At 44.0% G+C, this 25,722-nt stretch overlaps 2 protein-coding genes and 1 long non-coding RNA gene across 9 annotated transcripts in view; 1 reads left to right on the top strand and 2 right to left on the bottom strand.

Annotated features, from left to right (window-relative positions):
* Positions 1-2,297: 2,297 nt before the first annotated feature.
* Positions 2,298-4,655, bottom strand: LOC123880452 (collagen alpha-1(I) chain-like). The gene is made up of 5 exons (XM_045928579.1): positions 4,590-4,655; positions 3,651-3,776; positions 3,482-3,615; positions 3,222-3,355; positions 2,298-2,491 (listed from the first exon to the last, which is right to left on the bottom strand). Exons 1-5 carry the CDS (start codon positions 4,653-4,655, stop codon positions 2,298-2,300), a joined length of 654 nt encoding a protein of 217 aa, XP_045784535.1.
* LOC123880032 (hepatic leukemia factor) overlaps positions 2,584-25,722 on the bottom strand; it is a 60,808-nt gene continuing 37,669 nt past the window's right edge. For 2 of the 7 annotated variants that reach the window (XM_045927925.1, XM_045927924.1), the window contains 5 exons: positions 14,237-14,373; positions 13,442-13,649; positions 12,919-13,031; positions 5,391-5,528; positions 2,584-4,759 (listed from right to left, as the gene is read on the bottom strand). In XM_045927925.1, the coding sequence (XP_045783881.1) occupies positions 4,673-4,759; positions 5,391-5,528; positions 12,919-13,031; positions 13,442-13,649; positions 14,237-14,373 (683 nt within the window). In that variant the 3' untranslated portion in view covers positions 2,584-4,672. The remainder of the gene's footprint in view (positions 4,760-5,390; positions 5,529-12,918; positions 13,032-13,441; positions 13,650-14,236; positions 14,374-25,722) is intronic. The other 5 variants (XM_045927919.1, XM_045927918.1, XM_045927921.1 and 2 more) reach the window with 5 other exon arrangements.
* Positions 6,578-24,776, top strand: LOC123880037. Its single transcript, XR_006799142.1, has 4 exons — positions 6,578-6,589; positions 18,295-18,312; positions 18,522-18,669; positions 24,766-24,776. It is a non-coding gene; the product is annotated as an uncharacterized LOC123880037 (long non-coding RNA).

Here is a 25,722-nt window from a genome sequence, read left to right as displayed (position 1 = left end):
TTTTTGTTTCTTTTAAATCTACCACATACCTGCCCACCTCGCCGATCGTTCACGTACCTACCTAATCTATTCCTCATTAGTTTCCTCACTCATGTCCTCTGAACCTAAAAGACCTAGAAAGCTGAAATCTTGCACACATAATATTATAATGTACCTACTTACCGACACAAGGAATAAAGTTGAATTAAAAAAAACCGGCCAAGCGCGAGTCAGACTCGCGCACTGAGTATTTTCGGCGGGTATTTTTCCAACATTTTGCACGATAAATCAAAAACTATTATACATAAAAATAAATAAAAATCTGTTTTAGAATGTACAGGTAAAGCCCTTTCATATGAAATTCCAGTTGGGAAATAGTTAACGAACTTTGAAAATTAAAACACGTTTTAATTTTTTTTTTAATGATGTAACCACAAATTCGTGGTTTTCAGTTTTTTTCGTGTACTTGTGTTATAAGACCTACCCACCTGCCAAATTTCATGATTCTAGGTCAACAGGAAGTACCCTATAGGTTTCTTGATAGACACAACGGACGGACGGACGGACAGACAGACAGACAGACAACGAAGTGATCCTATAAGGGTTCCGTTTTTCCTTTTGAGGTACGGAACCCTAAAAATCTACAGGATAAGGAATAGAGAGGATTTAGATTTTCGGCGGCGAAGCCGGGGGCGGTTAGTGGTGAACAGGTAGTAGGTATATAGGCTTACAACTGTGACCATTAGCTCTCCCGTCCTTCAGCCTCCGAGGCCGCGCAGATACGGGCGGTTAGTGGTGAACAGTGTCGATCGTTTCTAACAAGCAACTAGCTCATTCCTTGACTTCGTCTGCGTGGATTCAGGTTTTTGAAACCCCTTGGGAACTCCTTGATTTTTGGGATAAAAAGTAACCTGTCAGTCTCCGGGATACAAACTGTCTCTGAACCAAATTTCATAAAAATTGGTTAAATGGATGGGGCTCTTGAGGATCCCTGGTAAACTCTTTACTTGCCGGGATAAAAGCATCCCTCCCGGGAAGCTAACTTTATACCTTTCATCAAAATCGGTTAAATAGATGGCCCGTGAAAAACTAGCAGACAGACGGATACATTTTCGCATGAATAATATTATTTACTAGCTGATGCCACAGCTTCACCTGCGTGGATTTAGGTTTTTAAAAATCCCATGGGAACGTTTGATTTCCCAGGACAAAAGTAACCTCTCCGTAATAACCCGTCCTCAGGGTTGAGGAGTTGGGTCCTCGAGGTCAACGACAAAGTGTTTACTTGGTATTTAGATACCTTCAACATCAATTTATAACCGACAGTTTCTAAATCCCATCAGATTTAGTGGTCAGGTTCTGTGCAGCATCAGGATTGAGAAGTTGGAATTCAAATTTTTTATGGAACAATAACGTAAAGTTCCTTTGTCGATTAAAAAAAACTTACGCAAATCGGTTCAGAAATGTCGGAGATATCAGTGTACATAGGTAGAAAAACACAACTTCATTTTTGAAAATCGGTTAAAGAAGTAGCCTATGTTACGCCCTGGCCAATCCTCTACTTGTCTGTGAAAATCCCGTCAAAATCAGTTCAGCCGTTCCGAAGATTAGTCCGTTCAAACACAGATAGACAGACAGACAATTTTAAAAATGTGTAATTCAATTATGGTACCGTTAAAATAAGCATATGAACTTAATATGAGGTAGTTATTTCGAAATTACAGACAGACACTCCAATTTTATTATATACAAGAATATTATTAGATAAGTACAAGAGTTAACGTAGTTCGCGACAAGTCGACATGGCAATCAGGGTGGGGACGCCCCGCACTCAGCCCCCGCGCTAATCCGCTGTGGAATAGCGCGGGTGTGCAATTAATTATGATCCACTATCCCGAGCGAATCTTATTGTTTCAGGGATAATAACAATATTATTATCACTACCCATATTAAAAATTCAAAAGTGTGTTTGTTTGTTGGTTTGTCTTCCAATCACGCCAAAGCGGATCGGAGTGATTTTTTGCACGGATATTGATAAAGATGTGCGAGATACTTCTATATATATCCAGGAAGGCCAAAGAGTTCCCAAGGGATTTTAAATTGAAATCCACGCGAAGTGTGGGTCGGGCAGTCGCCGTCCACGCAGCTGCCAGCTCAAGGGGCCGTCTGTCCTGTGCGGCGCAGGCTCGTCGTCCCTGTCGCGCCCGGCCGCACGGCAGCGGGCGGGAAGGAGATAGGGCGTAGGCAATAAAACTCAATTTTGTGCAAGGTACTTTTTACCACGATTTATTACATAAAACAGCGATCGAGGAAATGTCTCAGCGGTTTAGTGAGTGAGCGCCCTCGGCCGCCGGCGCGGCGCCCCGGCCGAACTGCACGCCGTCCAGGGCGGCCGGCACGGCGTCCCGGTCGCCCGGCACGGCATCCGACCGGTCGGCACGGTACGGCGTCCGACCGGTCGGCACGGCACGTCGGCCGCCCGGCACGGCGTCCGACCGGTTCACACAGCACGCTGGCCGCCCGGCACGGCGTCCGACCGGTCGGCACGGCACGCCGGCCACCCGGCACGCCGCCCCGGCCGGCCCACAAATAAATAAACATAAATACAACAATTAACGTTTATTTCAATCCATAGAACCATATAAATTAAACTCTTTTTAAATACTACTCGTACATCATATGGTTTTATGTTGTCGCAATACATAACATACCCCTCGAGGCGGAGCGCGTCCGACGCACGGACGCACGGACGCTCGGACGCACTCCGGATACAATAAATAAGGAGGCGACTGCTCCGTCACTTACGGCCTACTACACATTTATATACCCATTGATTACAATGTCTGCAGAAACAATCGTTATGTAAACTGTATAAGTACCATATACATGATATTTTGCATAATTTAATGTATACCATTTAACAAACAAGATGGAATATCAAATGCCGATTAACATTAGGTTCATCACGTAATATAAGTAATATCATTTGATATGAAACAGTGCATTTTAAAAGTCCAACGTCACACCTTTACAGTATCCTTCACATGTAAACCTTTATAGAAAAAACATTTTATTGTTCTCGCTTTGTATTCATAAAATACTTTAAAATGCAACAACTTCTTAGTCTTAGTCATTAACATTAATTTACTTCAATTCAATAAACATTCAATTGACTCATTTATCAACGACAAAACCCTACAAAAATATATTATAATAACATTAGCACGAGTCAAAGAGAATACGGAGGAGACGTCCAGCGATGCAGACAATGCGCGGGGCGGCCCGGCCCGGCCCGGCCCGGTCCGGCTCGGTCCGGCCCGGCCCGGCTCCGGGCGCGGGCCTGCCGGTCGACGCGGTGACGCGACTTTCTCTACGACTAAAAAAAATATAAACCTTTAAAAACGTTAACAACTACGGCCATAACAAAAATAGACTAATAACGACTACTCTACGGAAACTACGAACTACTTAAACTATTCACTAAGTCAATTTGAAACGAAACTAGTGTTCGCCCACTACGGCGAGGACGGAGGGCGCGCGGGGCGGGCGGGCCGGGGGTTGCGGGGAGCGGGCGGCGCCCCGCGGCCCTCGCGCCGGCGGCGGGCGCGCGGCGTGCGCGAGCTTGAGCAATGCGACCTGTGCCGGTAACGTATAAATATTCAACAACTAACTAACGAGCCGCGCTCGCCGGCCGGCCCGGGCGCGCGCGGGCCGGCCGGGCCGACCCGCGCGGGTCGGCCCGGCCGGCCCGCGCGGGCCGGACCGCGCTCGCTCGGGACGGGGACGCGACAAACGTTCTTTAAAAATAACGACTTCGTAAAATTTGGTCCGTACGTCGTTGACTAACCCTGTAGAGTGTCGAACCGAGTCCGAAGGAGGAATTAGAGACGACGATAGATCAGAGTTCGAGCGGGACTTTGGTAAAGATTCACTATTAAACTAAACATAACTTACGGTAACTGCGCATCGATCACTCCTATCGTAACGAGCGGCGGTGATCGCGGGGGAGGGGGGCGGGGGGCGGGGGTTCGCGATACGTTAGCGATAAGATTAGTCAGTAGAGTACATTCGAACCGAACATTTGACAAGCGTTACAAATAGATGGCGGAGCGGAGCGGAGCCCGACGCGACGGACGCTGCGCGGCGCGCGATCTGCGAACGAGCAAACGAGAGCACGTCAGCTACGTCACCACACAGGGACGGCCATCCGACACAGCCGGAGAGAGATCTGCTTGCGGGCCCTACGACCTTACAAATTATAAATGAAATTGGAAATGCGGGTATCTCCTGAGAATTTCTTGACAGAAAATTACAATGACTTTTTGTCCGAACCGGGACTCGAACCCGAGACCCCGCGAGCCGCAGCCAAACTAGCCAGCCACCAGGCTGAGGCCTGAGGCAGGCAAAGATTTTATAGAGCTTCATTCATTTAGTAACTAGCGACCCACCCCGGCTTCACAGGGTAAATTATTACAATTTTCGTAGGGACCTCTAATTTTTTGAAAATAAAACGTAGCCTATGTCGCTCAAGAACAACATAGCTTTCTACTATTGAAAGAGTTTTCATAATCGGTTCAATAGTTTCAGAGATTTCGCCCTCGGAGAGCGACCCCTGTCATCGCTGCGTATACGCCGGGGCGGAGTCGGGCGCGAGAGCGGAGCGGCGAGGCGTACATTGGAGCGGAGGCGGCGCCTACACGTCCGCGAACTTGGACAGCTTCTCCCGCAGGATGTGGTTCTCCTTCTTCAGCAGCTCCACCTCTTGCCGCAGCCCCATGTTCTGCAACAGACACCGCACGCGTCAGGGACCTTCACCACCACCGACCACGACCGATCAAATAGAGCTTCCTATCTGCGGCACTGTACGTGTTACAGCAGACGGAAGTAATGCGAAAGCCACTACCGTCTTAACGAGGAGTGCCTGAACAAGTTTCACATCAAACTATTTACATCTGATGAAAATTATTACGATTTCAGTGCTGTAAGCTACGCGAGGTCATCCCGTCGCATCGTCATTCAAATAACTTCGTCAAAATATTTGGTACAATAAATCATTTTCATTGTTCATAAAATATTCTTTAAAATCAAAACAACTTATTAAATTATGGTCAATTCTCAGTTATATTTTATTAATGACCATTACCAATGTACAAAATATCAAACCGCGCGCTGGGAAAGCTAGGTATTTGCAAAATATTTTTAACGAACTGCCCTGAATTGATTCTGCTTCTGAATTGGGTCATATTGCTCTAAAATGTATTGAGACAGACTTCCACAACCGCAGCCCATAGTCTACAGCTGCTGCTACACTTTTTTCCTGGCAAAGCCAGATTTTGAAATTTCGATTGAGCGCTTGGCGGCCATGTTGTTCCTCCGCAAGCGCGTCCAGTACTTGTCGGAACGTGACTCACCTCTTTCTCGAGGTAGCCGGCGCGGAGGGCGATCTGGTTCTCCTTCATGCGGCGCGCGTCGCGCGAGCGCTTGGCGGCCATGTTGTTCTTCCGCCGGCGCGCCCAGTACTTGTCGTCCTTCAGGTCATCCGGCACGAACTGCGACAGACGGAACGTTAGCGCGCGACCAGCGACCGCCTCACCCCCGCTCCCGCACCCACACACCGGGTGGCCATTGCGAACAAACGTGTCGACGCTCGCTTTCGCTGTCATTACCACTGTCATATTAAGTATGACAGCTTCATTAAATAGGATTTTTGTTCGGAATAGCCATTCAATATAATACACTCTTTTTAAATTGCAACACTAAGGCCAGGAGGGCGATTGCCGGTGTCGACGCCTGGTGCGAGCTGATCGTCTGACACTTTCTCGCCGTTGGCTAACTACGCAGGACCGAATACAGCCAATCGCGAAAATTGATATTATAGCAAATCACAAAATTCGCAATCGACCTGCTGGCACACCAGAGATAGGCGGAGAGGGAAGGAGACGATCCGTAAATAACCAAAAGGATATCGTAGTTTCCCCTTGTTCAAAGAGAAGAGATCTCTCATTTATTTGTAGCGACAACAGCGGCGACGAGAGATGTGAGCGGTGTGTAGCCGTACCGCTCTTCTCCGCCCTCCGCCGTTCTCCACCGCTCTCCGCCGCTCTCCCGCTCACGCTTGATGACAATCACGTTAAATGAAAAGCATTTGTGACTTGCCTACACTAAGTGTTATTATTAGTTCTCGTCTAGAAGGGGATTTCGAAGCGGGGACCGTGGAAGACTCACTTGACGAAAGGCTGCAAAGTTGTTATTTTGACACGAGAGTTTGTATTGAATCCAGAGCGTAGCAAAAAATCCAAGGCACGAGCGCAAATAAATTTGCATCCGTGCGAAATACACAAGTTTTTATCTCACTATAGCGAGAATCACGCTAGATACAAGAGGCGCCAGTACCGTGGGTGTTTCAACAAGGTCCTATATCAATAAGGGGTAAGTAATAGACCGTGAAGGAAATTCTAATTCAAGAAGATTCTTTACATGAATAATTTTTCGGATGCGTTCAGAATTCGAATTCAATTCAATTCAACTCCGTTTCAGCTTTGTAGTAAAGTCAATAAAGCAGTAAAATAGTTAATCTTAGGAAGTCCTCAGAAACGGCTCCGATTTTTATGTTTTTTTTTTTTAATTTTTGTTTTTACATATTATTTAAGTTTCAAGCGGGGAAATAATTTTTTATATAGTTTAATCCATATGTATGATATTTATACATGAAGTCCAGTATAACGTTACCTTCTTTTTGAGAAGTTGTAGAGGAGGTCAAATGCTATCAAATATATATATTTTTTTGAGTTATTGAGTTTTGAATTATTAATCGTTTTCATTATAGCATAAAAATAAGAAAACACAAAAATAAGACCAAGAATTAAACATTCTCGATATTTATATACAGATGCACTAACCTAGAATAATAAAACATGCTAGAAAACCATTGTATAGATCCTCTCCGCCTCTCAATCCGGCTGGTCCCCGTCAGTAGTGGTAGTGGTCTAACCTCTGACGGGGACCAGCTAGAAGACTAATATGTCTGCAAAATTTCATGGACTTTGGTTGCTTAATATTCAAATGAAATTGGAACTACGATTGTATGAAGCAAGTGACGGAGAGAGCCCTGTTAAAGGAGGAATGTTATGCAAGAGCACAAACTAAAGACTGAACGAATACAACGCGTGACGACAACGGCACGTGACCGACACGCGACGCGCGAACGCGGGTACGGGTGCGTAGCTGGCTTCAGGTACAAACTTTGACCCTTGATTACTACGGTAATATACTATTATAGAAGCAGGCGTTATTTTGCGGAAGTCCATGATATACAAGGAACCAAAAGCTTAATTTGCTATAATCCGACAAACCATTTGTTTGTGTGGTTTGGCGGATTATAGCAAACTAGCTGACGCCCGCGACTTCGTCCGCGTATATTAAGTTTTTTCGAAATCCCGTGGGAACTTTTTGATTTTCCGGGATAAAAAGTAGCCTATGTACTAATCCAGGATGTTATCTACCTCCATTCCGAATTTCAGCCAAATCCGTTGGTTTTTGCGTGAACGAGTAACAAACATACATACACACACATACATACACAAAACTTTCACCTTTATAATATGAGTGTGGTGTGATGAGTGTGAAGTGTAATTAAGCTTTTGGTTCCTTGTACAACGATAATACTCTCGTGAGTACCTCTGATCGGCCGACTCTCTCGCCATTGGCTCAAATGCATTGTTATAGCTAACCACCATAGATTGAACCGTTCAAATAATAAGCTGACACCCACTGCGCAAGTTCAAGGTCAGAGTTGTTTTTAAATGAAGCCAACTGACTACATAGTTATATATGTTACGGGCAATTTGATTAACTGGGCATTATTAATAAGGACCGGCCATTATTAATAATGCCCAAGAGCGCTGGGCAAAAGGATTAATTTATCACTTTGACCGGCCATTATTAATAATTCCTGACGACCCGTGGTCCATGTAATAAGTCGGTGTTTGAGATAGCTTGAATTTATCACTTGGACCGGACAGTATGAATAATTCCCTACTTGTAGCCGGGCAATGTGATAAATTGGACCGCAGCCGTTGTCAGGGGTGCGTACGTGCGGGGGGAGGGCCTTAGGTTAAGTTAGGTTAGGTTAGCTCCTCTTCCATTGGCAGAGGAGGCTCGAGTCACCCACTGCTGGACATAAGATTATCGAAGCTATCCATCCCATCCTCGACGATTGGATGAAGAGGAAGCATGGAGCACTCATGTTCCACCTTGTACAGGTTCTTACGGGGCACGGGTGCTTTGGAAGATATCTGTGCAGGATGGCGCGAAGAGAGCCCACAGAGGAATGCCACCAGTGCAGTAGTGTCTCACACACAGCACAACATACGCTGGCTGAGTGCCCAGCGTGGGCGGAGCCTTGCCAGTCACTGGTGGATATACCGCAGGACCTTTCCTTGCCCGCCGTGACTAAATCCATGGTGAACAGTGCAAGCAAGCGATGGTCTCCTTCAGCGAGGAAGTAATGACGCAGAAGGAGGCAGCGGAGCGGAGCGGCAGAGGAAGCCGAAAGCTCTCATCCCATGCGCCGCAAGAGAATCGGGCGCAGGCGAGCTGCACACGACCGTCGCTTGCCCCCTTGAGTAGGGTCTCCGGGTGATAGACATGGGGAGTCTGTTACCCGCGGGAGAGTAGGTCCTCGAGTTGGAAGGCAAGCCCTTGTTTCCGGCGAGCCTTAAACGGTTTTGGGGCCCCTTTTAGTCCCCGAGCTGGGCCTGCCCTGGCGGGCGCCGTTAGCTGGGTCGTAGTTGAAAACGTTCGTGTCCCTGTGCTCAGCAACAACGATTGAGACGGTAAGCCGTGGGCTTTTAGTCGGTAAGAGTCCGACATAACCACCTCGCCTCCCCGAGCACGGTGGTATCCATGAGGATTTTCCCACGTATAAAAAAAAAGCTTAGGTTAGGTTAGGTTCTTTCATTTAATAAACAAAAACACTACAGTTCACCTATTTTATTACTTTGCCCAAGATAGGGTGGGCCTTATTCATAATGGCCGGGAAAAGTGATTAATCTTGCTGTTTTAATCACATTGCCCAATTGAGTCGGGCATTATTCATACAGACCGGTCATTATTAATAGTGCCCGGACTTATCAAATTGCCCGTAACATATACATTTGTATATCTCAGCTGCAGTCGCATTTCGCAGCTGAGATGATTGTCATACGGGGGACACGCGAGCCGTCACGACTACTCCGGGTTTGTGGCGGTTACCATGGCAACGATGGCTCAAGCAGTCGTGTGACCGACGCTCAACTCTCGAGTCGCTCGTGTAAGGTCGCTCTTACGGCCATGCGGCTTTCTGTGATGGCCACTATAGAAAACCCTTTTGGGCTATACAAGTCAGGATTCGTTAACTTTTGAATATTGACTTGAGAAACTCACTTTCATTTGTTTTTTTTTTGACGGGTAAGTTTAATGGCAACCTTACGTTGACCGCCCGATCTGAAACTGGGCCTTAACCCTTGTGGCGACCGGGCACCGAATGTCGCTCAACACACGGAACACAACATCCCTAGACGAGGCGGAACGACTGCGACCGGGAGCTACTGTCGTCTGAGCGAACGTCTTATGTATGAGCGGAAGCGGAGCGGCGCGGTGTGAAGTCTGCCGCAGCCGCACTCTCTGAGACACCGCCAGGCTGAGATCTATAGAGCGCACTGAGACTTTACACAGACTTAAGATTGAGTTAAAACGAGACAGATTTATGTGAGAGATATAGCTCTGTATAATAAGTAACATTTTTACTTTTTCTTATATAATAATATAATAGGGTATCTGGAGAGATCTGGACTGGTTTCCACACTTCCATCTGTTCCGTCTGTTGTGCATAGTATTTATGGTATATTTGCTGAATAAATATTTTATTGTTAGCTTTACTTGAAACCACTCAGCCACTTCTGCAAAGTGAAGAGCTGATTCAGTTGATACAAGCAGAAGTTCCATGCCCAACAAAAGATTTGCCTGTAGAATATGTTTCCATGAATGTAACAGAACCTGTTATGGTTACATCCGAAGACTCTACATCCGTCCACTAGTAAAAATGGTATACAGTTTTGTTTTGTGAATGAATGTTTGTATTGTTAGTATTTTTTTTACTTAACTTAATGGTGACTTATCTTAATAGAGAGATAGAGCAACTATATGTACACGATGTATTATAGTGCACTATGTTCACAAATACAGGTGCACTCTATTCGCTCAAGCTCAGAGTTGGATGAGACAGCCAGTTGCCTGAACATAAACCTATTACTTAGGTATTATTCATGCTCATCTAAAAGTTTTTGTATTCTAAAATATAATTTCAGGTACGTACAAGGCTTCTTCTGCTGGACACAAGCGGCACATGTTTGTGAATCCTTGCAAGAAACCTACGTCCAACTATCATCAATTGCTTGAGATGTCAACGACAATAACGGACAATGCATATTATAATCAAATACAAAGGAAAGTTTATAAACTAGACCATAAACTCAAAAAGTTAAGTGAAAAGTATAAAACCCAAACTAAGAAAATTAAATGTGCAAGGAAATTATCTCTTTCAACACAGTTCATTAAATTAATTGAAACTTTCCCGGAGCCGGATATAGCTATTAATATTATTGTACACAGTTGGTGTAAGTGCATCAATCAGCTGTTAAAAGGCAAAATAATTAAATTTGACGAAAATGATTCTGTCAAAGCACAGGCTAGGATATTTTATACTAGAAGATGCAAAAAATAAAATTATGAAAAAACTTACAAATTTTTCTTTTAATCAATAATTTGTATCCTGTTCCCAGGACAGCAGTTGGCGCCAGTTTCCCTCAGATTTGAACCAGACTATAGATGAAGACATTTGAAGACCAAGTATCCATCAAAGTGGAAATGGAGATGTGTTTAGCTGACACCAGCAGATTATTGATTGATGTGTTAATTTTATAATAATATTTTCTTTTCATAATGGATTGGTCAGCTAAACACGTCTGCATATGTCTACTTTGATTGATACTGGTCCGAAGTCTGGTTCAAATTTAGGGAACTGGCGCCAAACCGCGATCCAGAAAAAATAAAAATTATACAGCGCCATCTATTGCATTATTATTGTTATTGTACTACTAGCGACATCTTTGAGGCAGCAGAGTAAGCTTTATTCCCTTTTCCTAGTTATATGGTAGGAGTGGCTTATCTATACCCGTTATTAGTATATTATCTATGATGACGAGTGTCGCGACAAAAAGAGCTCTGACCGACGGCGCAGGGGACGTTTGCAAACACTTTACTTTCGTAGTATGAAAGTAAAATGTTTGCCATGTTTCCCACAGCGAAAGGGTGACTGACGAACATTTGGCATGATCAGCCCCCGCCTCCCGACCCGTGCAGTTTCAAGGCCAGAGCTCTTGTTTACGACAACTGTACCGTGCATGTGGAGATGACGTGTCTTCGTAAGCTGTTAGACTACTGTGAGATAGAATGCAAAGGCAGACTGCCCACGTACGTGACGCGACACTCTCGCGTGCTAATATGCCCACATTGTCGATTCGCGTAGTTCCCGCGAGTGAAGAGCAGGCTGCACGTCGCGTCCAATGGAATCGCGTCGCGTCCAATGGAATCGCGTCGCGTATGCGGCAGCCACCGTGAGTGGAAACGATACAACATTTCACGTGTGGTCTGCAGTTTGCGTGAAATAGTTGCGTAACATTTCCGACTAGGAACTAGGAGTTAGTACGAGTAATAAAATGTATTCTTTAATATTAAACTGTTTTAGTAAAACATTGAATAAGCGTTATATAAGCATTTGTCATGCTGTGTGTAAGAACGTTTAGTGCAATACGTAACGCGACTGTCGTCGACGGTGTCGGTTGTCACCGGCGAGGATAGTGTTGTTCTGTGAGCGACCACGTCTTGAACTATCTTTGCACTTCTCCTTATGTTTTCTTTTTATCAAAAGTGTTTTCATCTTCTAGTTTTATGTTTAGTCATAATTACCTACAGTAAAAATGTAAACTTTAGCGCGATGAAGTTAAATTTAGGCACTGGTAAATTACAGTCCTATGATTTATAATCTCATATTTAATGACGTAGTATCGTTAATATCAATATGAGTGTGATATGTAGTAAGTATAATTATACGAGAAGGCATTGTGTGTGTCAATCGTGTTAGGCGCGGGGTCACATGTACGACTAATGTTCCGCGACCTGTCGCGTCGCGTTGTGCACACACTCGGCACGACGCGACAGGTAGTTTTGAAATAAAAATAGGCGCTAAACTTAAGCCATGCCCCCTAATTCTCTCACCAGTCTTTATTCAAAAACTCTTTTAAAAATTTGTATCAACTGTTGTAACATGGGTATGTATGACTGATTAGTCAGTGTGCCATTACTGTTGGGAATATCAGAATCTATTTAATAAAGTTCTTCAACTAACTGACAGACAGCTAAAACCGGTCGGCCTAAGGTTTCTTCTAGCGTAGCGTAGTTGAGCGCTAAGAAAGAATTTTTGAAAATCCGTCCCCTACGTCACGGCAGCAAATTGAAATTCTAAAAGTCCACATAGCATCCTCCTTGTCGCACCACGTAAAGCAGAAATATCTACCGGAAAAAACATATTGCGACCATTTTTAAGATTCGCTTCGTTCTGCTGCCTTTGCGAATCGTATTTATCGGGGTAAAATTGCAGATGATAAGAAATATCATTGTAAAAATGGCCACTAACTTATGAAATTGTGTTTGAATAAAGATTTTTGAGCGCGAGTTAGAGTTATCGGGGGCACGGTAAGGAATTCTTGTCGTTCGTGAACAAACGACGCGACTGCGACGTGTCGCGCGCCGGTCGGTCGCATGTGACCCGGCCAGTGTGCTCGTGTCGCCGCACCCCGCAGGCAGTTGGCAGCATGCCGTAGGAATGATCAGCGCACTAACTTCATTTACCTGTTTCCGGGACTTCTTGATCATCGGCTGCGGCTTCAGCTCCTCGTCGGAGAAGGCTCTCGTCCGGGGGTCGAAGTCGCGCCCCGACGACGCCATGGAGAACGCTGGAATGTGCAGTTGGACAGTCAGTGGGACACGCATCTCAGTACCAAACTCTGAATGACGAGACGCCATCGAAACGGAAAACATATCCTCAGATGAACTAGAGTAACCGACTTGCAATGGGAGGACACATAACTCGATTACTGATAAGAATCGGGATCTCAAGGTGAAGGAATGTATTCCGATTATCACTAACATCTGCCATGCACCCACTATACGGTTTCTGGAAGTTCTTGTTTTTGAATCGATCGGTGATTTGTATATCGGCTTACATTGTAATTAAACCTTGGATAGTCTGCAGGATTGTAACAAGACTTCCCTTTGGAATATGAATGTGATGGGTGACGCTTGGGCGGAGGGGTCGCCGGGTGAGTTACACAGTGGAAGTGGATATAAATGAGAAGGTACATACTGGAATCGGCGGGCGAGAGCGGCGGGTTGATGGTGTCGGGGCTCATGCAGTCGGAGGGCGAGGGCGAGCGCTCGCGCTTGGTGACGGGCGTCTGCAGCCCCAGCGCCAGGCCACCGCCCGCGCCGAAGGCTGCACCGCCCAGGTGCGCGCCGCCCAGGCCCTCGCCCGGCATGCCATTCTCCGACAGGAACTCGTCTAGGTCCACGTACTGAAACAGAGTCAGCCGTCACGCGCGCGCTCGCCGGTGGAGCGCGGCCCTTATCGTCGGCCGAACGTCCTCGAGGCACTTCGCAACGCGACACACATTCGCGAGCAATTCGCAAGCTGCACGACACAATCCGACGATCGATAACTACAAATTAAACTACGCAGAAGCACCTTAAATAGTAAATGTCACAACATAGATAAGGATAACACGGGGACGTGGCGGATCGGGAGAGCGAGAAGCGACTCTATTACCCAATGCGAGTGACGGAGCCTCGAGTGTGACGGGGCCTTCCACTACAGCATTGTGTGCGGCGCCTCCTTAGCGGGTCGCCGCACACATTTGTAGACCCTACACCAGTGATGATGTATGGAGTACTCTAATTTAATTTACTTTAATTCTTTATTCCATCAACTTTCTACGTACGCGTCTTGGCACCGTATTTCAGGAAGGCAAACCAAGCAATCCTCGTTTCGCACAAGAGCTGCGCAGTTCGCCTGAACAGGTCGCCACACTCGAGGCGCGGTCGAGAAGCCGGCGGGACACACGACACTCAACACGCAGTAGGTAACCAAGTAGCGATTACTGACTTCTTGTACCTTGAGATCTGGGTCGTAGGGCAGCGTCTTGTCCCAGAGGTTGGGGCCGAGGAAGGCGGCCTGCGCCTCCCACAGCTCGCTGTCATCCTTCTTATCTTCGAGCGCGTCCTTCGCGTTCACCGACTTGCCTGCAACAAGGAGGGCGACAGCCCGGTCACTCGAGCCCAGCCCGACAGCTCGCTCGCTGCGCTCGTCACTGTGCCGCCGACGCGTGCGCTTCGGCTCATAGCGCCGTTCGTCATCAGTATGGCCGTAGCGGTCTGTCGCTCGCCGCTATGATACGAAGTGCGCAAGAAACGCTGGGACAGTGCGTCGCATTGAGCGTTCCCAATATCTCGTAAGAACAATGTCGCTTGGACGTCGTTTAAACATAACACTTTGAAATCGCGACCGAAACGCGACGCCTTTGCAGTTTGCCGCTAGAACTACGCTAAGATGCTAATGGCCGAAATTCAAAAATAATCGATAGTTAATTTTTAGTGGTCATGGAATTTTCTTCATTCTTTAAAACGAAGTATCTAGGATTATAGTTAAACTATAGTTCTAAAGTTAAAAAGGAGGATAGCTACCAACTAATGCTATTTCAAACAAGGGGCTGCGATCCACGCTCTGGGGCCTACCTGGTCCAAAGGATGTCCATCGCCATTCAGCGGGGCAATGCTGCCAGCTTGATGGGCACTTTTGGTCCAGGGGCAACCAGGGGTGGTCTTTTTGACGACTATAACTAATAGTAATTTTAATTTAAATTATTTATTATTAATTTTTTATATGTGACCATAAATAAATAAAATATATAAATAAATACGTTAAAAAAATTATAAAATTTAAAATCAAATTGTCTCATAATAATAATAATTAATGAATGTTTCAAACAATTTGCATCTCAGCTAGAACTAGGGGCAGTATCATTCCCGTGAATACAACGTGGACTATTGAGTCCAGCACAGTGACACAAGCGTGGCACGCTGCGGGGGACAGTTTCCAGTGCGCTCACGGACACGGAGCGTAGCTGTAAAGTATAATGGTATAAAGACACCGGAGCGACAGCATGCGACAATGCGACATGCTAAGCTAAGAGACAACATCGAGGATTGGAATACAAAGATTACACAGGTTGCCGACGATTCTAGCTACATTGTGAATGCCACCGTGTGGCGTGCCTCATGTCGCACTGTGGTGCTCTGGCTTGATAGGCTGAGATCTATAAAGCGTACTTTGACTTTGCTCAGACTTTACTTTGGATTTGGTATTTATAGAGCCAAATTCGACGTCTTTGCTGAGTGCGTGCTTAGCATAGCCTCAGTCAACTAAATCGACGACTTACCAAAAACTTAGGATATTAACCTAACAAAACTTACAGGCCAAAATTGACTACCCCATTAGAACTGCAAAAAACTGTTCCGAATTCACTTGTTGTTATAAACTATAAACGATCATTTACAATAACAAAATAAAACATCTTTGACCTTGATATCAAACGTCACTTGACATCGCACGGCCGGCCGACGAAACGTTCCGTTTCTTGCTCTTTAGTTAGAATAAAAAGAATAGAAATGTACTTTAAATACGCTTATTTCTAAAACATCTAATCGAAATTATGTTTCCATGAATAATAACATAAATAAGAAATATAATTTGGACCGTTTTAGATTTTTAAATATTAATAGTGTTATATTTTATAAAGAAAAATCAGAAAATAATACTTAGAATGAATCACCCATTAATTTTTTGACGGTCTCGTGCTTAGCTTACGCTCAGCATAATCTTGGCGCGATACGACTATAAATTCCGAATCAAAGTTTAAGCTTAGCATACACTCAGCAAAGTTTTTCGTAAGTAAAGTCTGAGCTAAGTCAAAGTACGATCTATAGGCCAATGCACACTTCGAGCTTTGCAATGTATCGTTTCAGTGAACACGGCCGCGGCGAGGAGCTGTGAGTGAGCTAGCTTCCTGGGCACTCGCATGTCTCGCTCTCAATTTTATAAAATGTAAAAAAGGATCTAAGTTGAGTTAACAAACTCATGAGTTAACAATTCATCATTTTTCTATAAACCCTACCAATAAAAGTTTACAGACTGTTCGGTGCGTTTAAATGACTAATACATTTCTGTCACATATTAGACGTATATAGAATATAGATAAGCCATGTTTTTTTTTTCAAACTAGCGTTTATCGAAATAGTGAACGTGTTAGCGGCACGTCGCGCGCCCTGACGCGAACGAAGTGTAAACCATAATGAATATAATGAAATGATAAGTCTGTTCCTAATAAACAACATTCGCATAGCATTATGGACATTCATTTTAATCGTTCATAAAGTTCAGAAGTACTGGTATAGGTATACATAAAACAATCACAAATAAATTGGACATCGCACAGGCATTTTTTTTTAACATATTATATTTAAATGTATAAAGAAAGTGTTGTCTACAATTTTAAATTAGGTAGGTAGGACCTAAATGAATTTAAGGCCCACAACTTCTAATAAACTTTATCTAACATATTTATAAATTTGACACTTTGACAGATTCCCAATACAAAACTGAGATACGGTATTTATGCGTTAGAAAAAAGTTTACCTGGAGGTTGTGAAAAAGGCCCTTAAATAATAAACATTAATGATAACATGAAGGCGGCGTAATTGGTTCTATCAGCAATTAAATATTATATCAACTAAAGTTACCGAATCATAATAAACATTTCAAGTTCCTCTATCGGACTCCACCATAGCCGCCATACTAACGTAGTTTGGTTCCCAATTGAATACTAACTATAACTTATCGAATGTTAAACTGAGAACCAAACTGCGATCGTCTTCGTTCGGAGCGAATTACGAATGCGATATAAATCATTTTTATAGTTAATTTGGTTAAAGAAGTAGGTGAGCTATTTGATTTAATTCAATAGTATATTAAAACAACAGTTAACTTTGGGTGCGACCGCCAACATACAGTAGGACACTATCGCTACTCGCGGAAGACCGAGCGACGGTAAAACGTTACATGTTATATGCGCAGGTATACATGTGATTGTGGCTGCCAATTGTAATGCGATGTAAGGAAGATAATATCAGACTGCACTGAGCGACTTTTGTTTTGAAACATTTTGTCTTAACTCCTGCCTGCATATAACAAAAATATTGTATGAAATTCCTACATATTTAAACTTATTTCCATTGGTATGTATGGTTTTGGCTCGAATGAACAGGATTTTTGAAATTTTACCCCTCAGCGTCAAATTGTGAACTTATTAACGTACCCCAAGAGGAATACATAGGTAATTTTTTAATGAGACTGAGTCATTTTTCCATTATTTCTGGAAGACTGTTGGGAACGCCAGCGAAGCCGGGGCGACTCAGCTAGTCGTGCACGACGGTCTCTAATCTGACAGAGAGCGAACCCCCGCTCGGAGGAGGCACGTGCTCGCGCCGCGCGGGAGGGGCGGGAGTCACGCGGCCCTCCACACGTGCGAGGCTCGCGTGGACGCAGCAACTGTTTTCCGAACCGCTGCCACAGGCGTGACCCATCTGAGAGCTCACTTAGAGTCAGTTTTCTCCGTCCGCTGTCACTAACAACGAATATTTGACAGAAAGAAAACTTTCTTATTTGATCAACACTACAGAATAAGCGCGATTCTATAATCGATGATCAACACAATGAAACTTAAGAAAAATAATTTAAAAAACCGACTTCCAAAACCACTACAAAGTAAAAAATAATTATTTGTTTCTACACGGGATTTCTAGTTTTTAGGGTTCTGTAGCCAAGTAGCAAAAAACTGAACCCTTATGGATTCCTCATGTCTGTCTGTCTGTCTGTCCGTCGTGTCTGTCAAGAAACCTATAGGGTACTTCCCGTTGACCTAGAATAATGAAATTTGGCAGGTAGGTAGGTCTAATAGCACAAGTACAAGAATAAATCTGAAAACTGTGAATTTGTGGTTACATCATTTAAAAAAATAATTAAAACGTGTTTCAATTTTCTAAGTAAAATAACTATACCAAGTGGGGTATCATATGAAAGGGTTTTACCTGTAGATTCTAAAACAGATTTTTATTTATTTTTATGTATAATAGTTTTGATTTATCGTGCAAAATGTTGGAAAAATACCCGAGTACGGAACCCTCAGTGCGCGAGTCTGACTCGCACTTGGCCGGTTTTTTTTTTATTTTGCTCGCCTGACTTCATACATATATGTTTCTACACAAATGTATTATGTGTAACAACAAAAAATATTTTTTTGCTTTGTAGTGGTTTTAGAAGTCGTTTTTATAAGCTTTTTAGTGTAAGTAGTCATTGCTTGGTAGTTGGTAAAATATCAATTCACCAGCAAAACTTTCCAAATCCACACAGTAGGAGTTCAGTAGCTTGCAGAATCAGGATCGAAGAGTTGGGACTTGGAATTCAATAACAAAGTCTATGTTGTATAGTGTATCCCGCTGACCGAGTGCGGATTGCCAGAATTCACACACCTCTGACAATATTATGGACAACTCTCAGAGATGCAGGTTTCCTCAAGATTTTCCCTTCACCGTTAAAGCAAGTGATAGGTATTTATTGCTGAACGCATATTACTCTAAAAAGTTAGAGGTGCTTCGTGTCCGAGATCGAACCCCCGGCTTCCCGCACGGAGGCGGGCGTCTTGCGCACTAGGCTATGCGGCTCAGATACAGGCGGCAGGCTGCGTACGAAGCCGTCTCAGTAAGCTGATTATATCGTGTGACGTCACAACTAGGGTTGCCTACTTTTTAAACAAATAAATAATAAGACGATCTTATTGGATTTTAGTCCCTGTAATAAAAGTTAAAGCTAGCCTTATCTAATTACTATACACAAGTGTAAATTAAAAATTTATAACACCCCCGACAAGTGAAGGTTACAGTAACTAGAAAAGACCTGATAACTTTTAAACGGCTGAACCGATTTTCTTGGATTATACACTCTCGATCAAGCCACCTTTCAAACAAAAAAAAACTAAATTAAAATCGGTTCATTAGTTTAGGAGCTACAATGCCACAGACAGATACACAGATACACAGACACACAGATACACACGTCAAACTTATAACACCCCTCTTTTTGGGTCGGGGGTTAAAAACATGCCGGCGTGGAATGGTGCCAAGAATACTGGCTGCATTTCCGCGTTGGACAGCCAGGCTGATCCGTTGCGCAAAAAATGAGCCAGTCCTTCTGTTACCCGATGAGGCTATTAAACGCGGTGAAATGTCTCGTAAAAAATTTCTTTGCACTAAGACTCCATGGCCCCAGGGTCTCCACGGCAAACGGAACAAAAATGTAACTCTCAATAAGAGAGGCATACTTGCGCCGCTTGCCGTTTTCAGCCATTTCTGCTGCGGCTCCCGGTCTTGATACTGTCTCCCTGATATGACACGGGGCCAATGTGTCAACGCACGTTGCGTCCCACATTAGCGCCCGTCCCCGTTCCCAGGGAACCAGCGTCAATCCATCAGGTCTCTTGCCATCATCCCGACTAATCCCTGCCGGCTCAATGAGCGCAGGAACGTCTATGGTGGCAAGAGCCCTTTTAATCGTGTCATAAGATATATATGATTTTTAGAGGGCGTAAAATATAAATAGATTTATTTTGTAAAGGGAGTGGAGTATTTTTTTTTGTATGTACTTCTTATTGCATAAGAATTTCGCGTTGTTCTCCGACTGCACCAGAAGAAAATTATGTATGTTTTTCCTTCTCAGAAAAGATGTATCGACTATGAACAGCTCCTCAAAGATATCAGTACTACTTAGTCGATCGTGGAGTGAAGTTTGTAAAGAAACAGATTTTCAATTATTTCATGATATTATTAGTACACGTCATTAGCAATAACACTTCTCAAGTGAATTCAAAAATGAAACAGACTTTATGGAATGCATAAAAAATTCCTAATGAGTCTATTGCTAAAGCTAATCATTTAAAATACAGGAAATTAGTCAAAAGTATTCTAAGTTCATAATACATACATACTCTAACCTATATTTCAGAATACGCAATAGTTGCCCTATATGCAATATATTGGCTGTTGTGCAAATAATAATCAGGAACGCCTTTTGTTTTGTTCTAAGTTCTTTATCTAGAAAAAAGTTGTAATATCTTCTATCACCGTATACACGTCACAAATTAACTTTCAGCTGTTTATTTGGTCCCCATTCAGTATATACCTACTCAAAATCGGTATAAGTATAGAAGGAAACGAGATGGAGTGTATCGTTTTTGTAAATGACAGTAATTATTCATACGACAATGTCGCTGCGTGCGTTCAACGTTGAGATTAGTGAAGTGGAGAGCCGTCAGTCGTAATCATTGAGATGGCCTCAAGGCGGCGCGCGGCGCCGCGTCGTCAGCGCGCACGCTCGGCGCGCGGGAAAGCGTAGCACACGTAACGAGTGTAGGCTACTTCCCGCTTCCTACGTTTCCCCCCCCCCCCCCCCGTTCCTCCACAGCCACCAGAGCTCTTCAGCCGTCACCAGCTGCCGTTTGTGTTACGAGACCGCTTCTTGCGCGTTACTCGAACGCGGAAGCGCTGTGATGCAGCAGCGTCTATGGGCGCGGTCTTTGTGAAAGTCGTGGTGTACTTCAATATTTTTTGTTAATCTAGTAAAGTCATAAGTTAATAGTTACAAAGTACCTATACACTGACTTATTGACTGGCGTGATAGCTATCAATGTGTTACATATCGTAAATCGCCGTGTGTAGCGATTTGAGACTATGCATCTACACGCAGGTTCCAGTAGAGGTTGTAATTATTCCACTTCGATCAGTTGATATCACTCAGGTGATCAAAGGGGGCCGACGTGGACTCCCACTACCACTAAATCAGTTCAGTTTGAGCCAAACGATACCTAAAATAAGGTCTATAATAAGGTCTTGAATTCGAATACACGCCGCCGTTCTAGCGCAGCCCTTTTGGAGATGCTACAATGCAGCATAGTCCCCCCACATCCACTAGGAAACTATAGTTCGATCCTAAAATCGTAACACAGTAACATGCGACGAAATCATAATATTTCACTGAAACCTCTATTCTAGTACGAAGTAGACGATTGACAAAAACCCTGCAATTATACCTAATGCATCTGACATATGAATATAATGACATACTAGCTGATGCCCGTGAGCCGTCCGAGTGGATTTCGTGGGAACTCGTTGGTTTCCTGGAATAAAAAATAGCAATCTGTATCCTGAAACCGGACATCGGTCCGTCTTCGAGACGAAGCTATTTCTGAGCTAAACTTTACAAAACTTGAAATGAAATGAATTTTTTTCTTTGATGTGGACAGCAGCCAGCAGCGCCAGCGTCACAAGACGCTACGGCCGGTTCGGAAAGCAGATTCTACTGAACAGAGGCGACAACAAACTCAGTTATATCTAGTTGTTACAATACTAATACGCGTAATGCAATACATGTAAGCAATGTAACTATTACCTCTACACTACCTTGTGGGTTCCGTCATTCGTCAATAACCGCAACTGTTCCATACAGTGTTAAAAGTAAGGGACGATGTGAGGCGCCAACGCAAAGGTTCGCCCTGGGTAGTGGGTAGTGGGTAGTGGGCATGTACCGGCGGCGCGGCGGTTACGTTCGTCGCGAAGTCGGGCAAAAAGTCGCCGTCATCCGAACATCCTATTTAGTAATAGGATAATAGAAGGAAGTTGCGCGTGAGGCTGCGTCGCTTCCGGGCGCCGTACATAGACAACTCTCACTTTCGCGGAGAAAGTGCGTGACGTCACGAGCACTATGCAGCACCCCCCGCCCCGCCCCGCCCCGCCCTTCCCCGCGCGCTCCATCGCTTCTTGTTGCCTTTCTTCGAGGCTGTCAGCTGTTGTTGGGAGTTATTTATTTTTAAATAACGGAGCAGGTTCGCGATTGGACGCGTACTGACGGCGGTCGCTCCGACACCCACTCCATACATACGTAGTTTGGTTCTCATTTCAATATTAACCGATCAAACTCGATGTCATTTTGTAGATACGTTCTAGAAGCGAATACCTACCTATGTTTGTGTAATAGCAAAAATAACTAGTTATAGATTTGTATGTGAATTGAAACCGTGTAACTTTAACACTGAATTACTGTTAAGGAAATCTGAAAAGCCACAGGCATAGGTATAAGCTCCTCGAGCATATAGATCTACAAAACTTCACTGAGTTTAATTGGTTAGTATTCAAATGAGAGCCAAAGTACGTTTGTAACAGAGGTTAACTGGAGGAGATAGGTACCTCCAGGGTTTGCCTATGCAGTATATATAGGTATATTATATGTTGATGTACAATGAAGACTGTAAATATAAAACAATCGTAATGAACTTCGAGTAAAAACGGAACAAACGTCGCGTTGTCCAAAATCTATTGAATCGATCCCTCAGGGTTGCTTACCCGAAGAGTGGCTAAGGAGCCTATAACTTGTGTAATTCATCTTCCTTCTGTCTGTCAGTGAGCTGTATGTCATGAACCGTAAAAGGTAGAGAGTTGATATTTAATACGTAAGGTAGGTAGGTACATAGTGTTATATAGGTATCTCGTACGATGGTATTACGGAATTCTTCGCGTGCGACTCGGCTCCTTGGTCGGTTATCACACGTCACTTTATAGTTTGAGGGATTTCGGAATCATTTGGGCTGCCGGCAGTAGGAGGGGGGCGGGGGGGGGGGGGGGGGAGCGAAGGGCGATTCGGCAGTGGTGGACTTTCGCGTCGTCGTGTCCGACGAGTGAGAGTCGCCGCACTTTCTCCTGCTCCGTTACTCGGCCGACCCGCGGCGAGCCCGCTGGTTCACGGCGCGCCATTCTCACCCAATCAGAATGCGGCTCGGTGCGGCGTCGTTGCCCCAGGTCGCCGACTGGACGGTGAGCGACTCGCATCGGTATTAACGGAAACTAACCTACCAATAAGTCACTGATTTATTCAAAATAGGTACCACTGTTGAATATGTAAGATAATGGTCGATGTAATGAATGATAACTATTGATTACGTCGACTACGAGCTTGCGCGAACATTTTGTAAAACCACGTCATTTCCTGGTAGGTACCTATGTGAACTCCGAGAGTCTCGTAAGAACAAGGACTAGGGATGCTGGATGCGGCAATCATATTATTTGTGAAATAAGAACATCGGGCATGTTGGACAACAGTACTCGTAGAATACGGATCTGCGAGCGAGCAGCGAGGCACCGCTCGGAACTCCGCCGGCTGGTGGCGGGTGGAAAGCTGCATCGATTCGCTTGCGTAATCTTACTTCCTACTCGGAAAATATAGGTGAGGAGTGCCGAGTGGTAGAAAAGGAGGGGGTTAGTGGCGGGGCAAGCGGGAAGTGGCCGCTGCGGTTGCGTAAGAGAGAAAGCAGTGTTTTCCGGCGTTCATTTTCGTTAACGTGTGAATCGAAGCGAAAGTATGAAAGTGGAAGATGGTACTCTCGAGGGGTTATTAGCGTGGAATTTTTTTGGGCTTGGAATTGTTATTTTTATTATGCTGATTGCTGATGTTTTGATGCGAATATTGTTCATAGCTAGATGATGCCCGCGACTTCGTCCGTATGGATTAAGCTTTTAAGAATCCCAAGGAAACTCTTGGATTTTCCGAGATATACAGAAGCCTATATCTGAGCCATGTGCGAGCTATCTCGGTGCCAATCGATGACAACTCCTTAACTTTCCGGGACACAAAGTACTTAGGTAAGTATTTCTGTACTTTTCGCCAAAATCGGTTAAGCGGATGGCTTGTGAAAAGCTCGCAAACAGAAATACTCTCGTATTTATAGAATTAGTACGGACTTTAATTGATTTAAAGAAAGAAGGAGCCAGTTGGTTATTTAAGAGGTTCTCAATTCACCCCGTTAGCTAAGTATGTTATCGGTATCGGTTACATACGAAATCTTACCAACACTAACTTATCTAATAAATAAAAACACTGTTAAACTACGAAACTCTACGAAAATGAGTGAATACCTACATGTATAGAAATCCACTTTAACAAACAAAGGAGAATCAACAGTAAAGAACTTCTCCACTGTCGATTCCTCTTTGATTGGCCGATTGGAATCCTGGGGTCACTACGTAATCCAAGTAATAATTCTTTATTTTATGTAGGCTTGTGGCATACATATTATCTCCACCAACAATACGCTAACATTGTTAAAGTTACCCTAACATTGCCATCCCTTATTAAGGTCGGGGTTATTATACAATGAATTAATAAATTCCTGAGTGACAAAGTGGAAGCAGCCGGCTGAGCCTTCAGTTGCCCGCGAGAAGGTTGTACTTTTGATTTTTATGATTTGTTTGAAAAGATTGCCGAGTTTCTTGCCGGCTCTTCTCAGTAGATTCTACATTCTTCTTCATTCTTCCGAACCGGTCGTAGAGTCACAGATGTACCACAAGAGACAATAATTATTGTCGTCCTATTTGAGTATATAGATTTTGGATTATTGGATATTTGTGTAGTTCGCGCTGAAATAGCATGAATGTGGCGCTACATAGGGCACTGTGTGAGGTGTGGCTGGCGTGCAGCGGCATTTGTTGGTAAACAGCGCGAGAGGAGGGCAGTGGCGTGAGTGACGTCACGTCACGTGCGTGACGCGCCGCCGCAGCACCAGCAGCCCGCTCTGAAGCCGGCCAAGTGCGAGTCACACTCGCGCACTGAGGGTTCCGTACTCGGGTATTTTTTCCAACATTTTGCACGATAAATCAAAAACTATTACGCATAAAAATAAATAAAAATCTCTTTTAGAATGAACGGGTAAATCCCTTTCATATGATGCCCCACTTGGTTATCTTACTTTGAAAATTGAAACATATTTTAATTTTTTTTAAATGATAAAAAGTGTACAGTACTACCCCATTTGAATAAATATAATTTGACTTCGGCTTACCCCCTACACCTAAATTGCAATATAGGACCTCGAAAACTTTTGCTTTCAAATGACTAATGTCTCGTAGTATCCTCGTGTGGCATCAGACCTTATACGCAAACAACGAACAACGTTTAAAAAAATACGTCCCGACGTTGCAGGGGAGAGCAAAACCACATGTTTTAGATTACCTACGTAATATTTTGAAACGAGTTCATAAAAAAAAATATACGGGCTGAACCACCTCTTTTTTGGAAGGCGATTAAAAAGAACGAGGTTCTCAAACTTATCATTAGGTATTATGTGTGCATGCAAACGCCCCAACAATGGGCTGATTTGCTAAATTGTCTAACAATCAATGATAGCCAGCGAGCTCATTTTTTAATCCATTGAAGGTTTTCTACGAAACAATATTTTAATATGACCAATTGAAGCAGCAATGTAACCTGCCAACCTCTGTGGCTATCATTCAGGTCAAGCAAATTGAAATTCAAATTCAAAATTCAAATTATTTTTATTCAATTAAACTTTTACAAGTGCTTTTGAATCGTCAAAATAATCTACCACTGGTTCGGAATGCTGTTCCTACCGAGAAGAACCAGCAAGAAACTCGGCG

This window comes from Maniola jurtina, chromosome Z (assembly GCF_905333055.1).
Source record: "Maniola jurtina chromosome Z, ilManJurt1.1, whole genome shotgun sequence".
Lineage (NCBI taxonomy): Eukaryota > Metazoa > Arthropoda > Insecta > Lepidoptera > Nymphalidae > Maniola > Maniola jurtina.
The sequence above is the reverse complement of the archived record's forward strand: the minus strand, read 5'-3'. Positions and strand labels throughout refer to the sequence as shown.

Coding starts and splice junctions, on each gene's coding strand:
- LOC123880452 (XM_045928579.1), bottom strand. CDS start 4,655: ATGTACGCCTCGCCGCTCCGCTCTCGCGCCCGACTCCGCCCCGGCGTA. Junction 3,777..4,589: donor TATACGCAGCGATGACAGGG/GTCGCTCTCCGA, acceptor TTATTTTTAAAG/AACGTTTGTCGCGTCCCCGT. Junction 3,356..3,481: donor GCCGTAGTGGGCGAACACTA/GTTTCGTTTCAA, acceptor TATTTTTTTTAG/TCGTAGAGAAAGTCGCGTCA.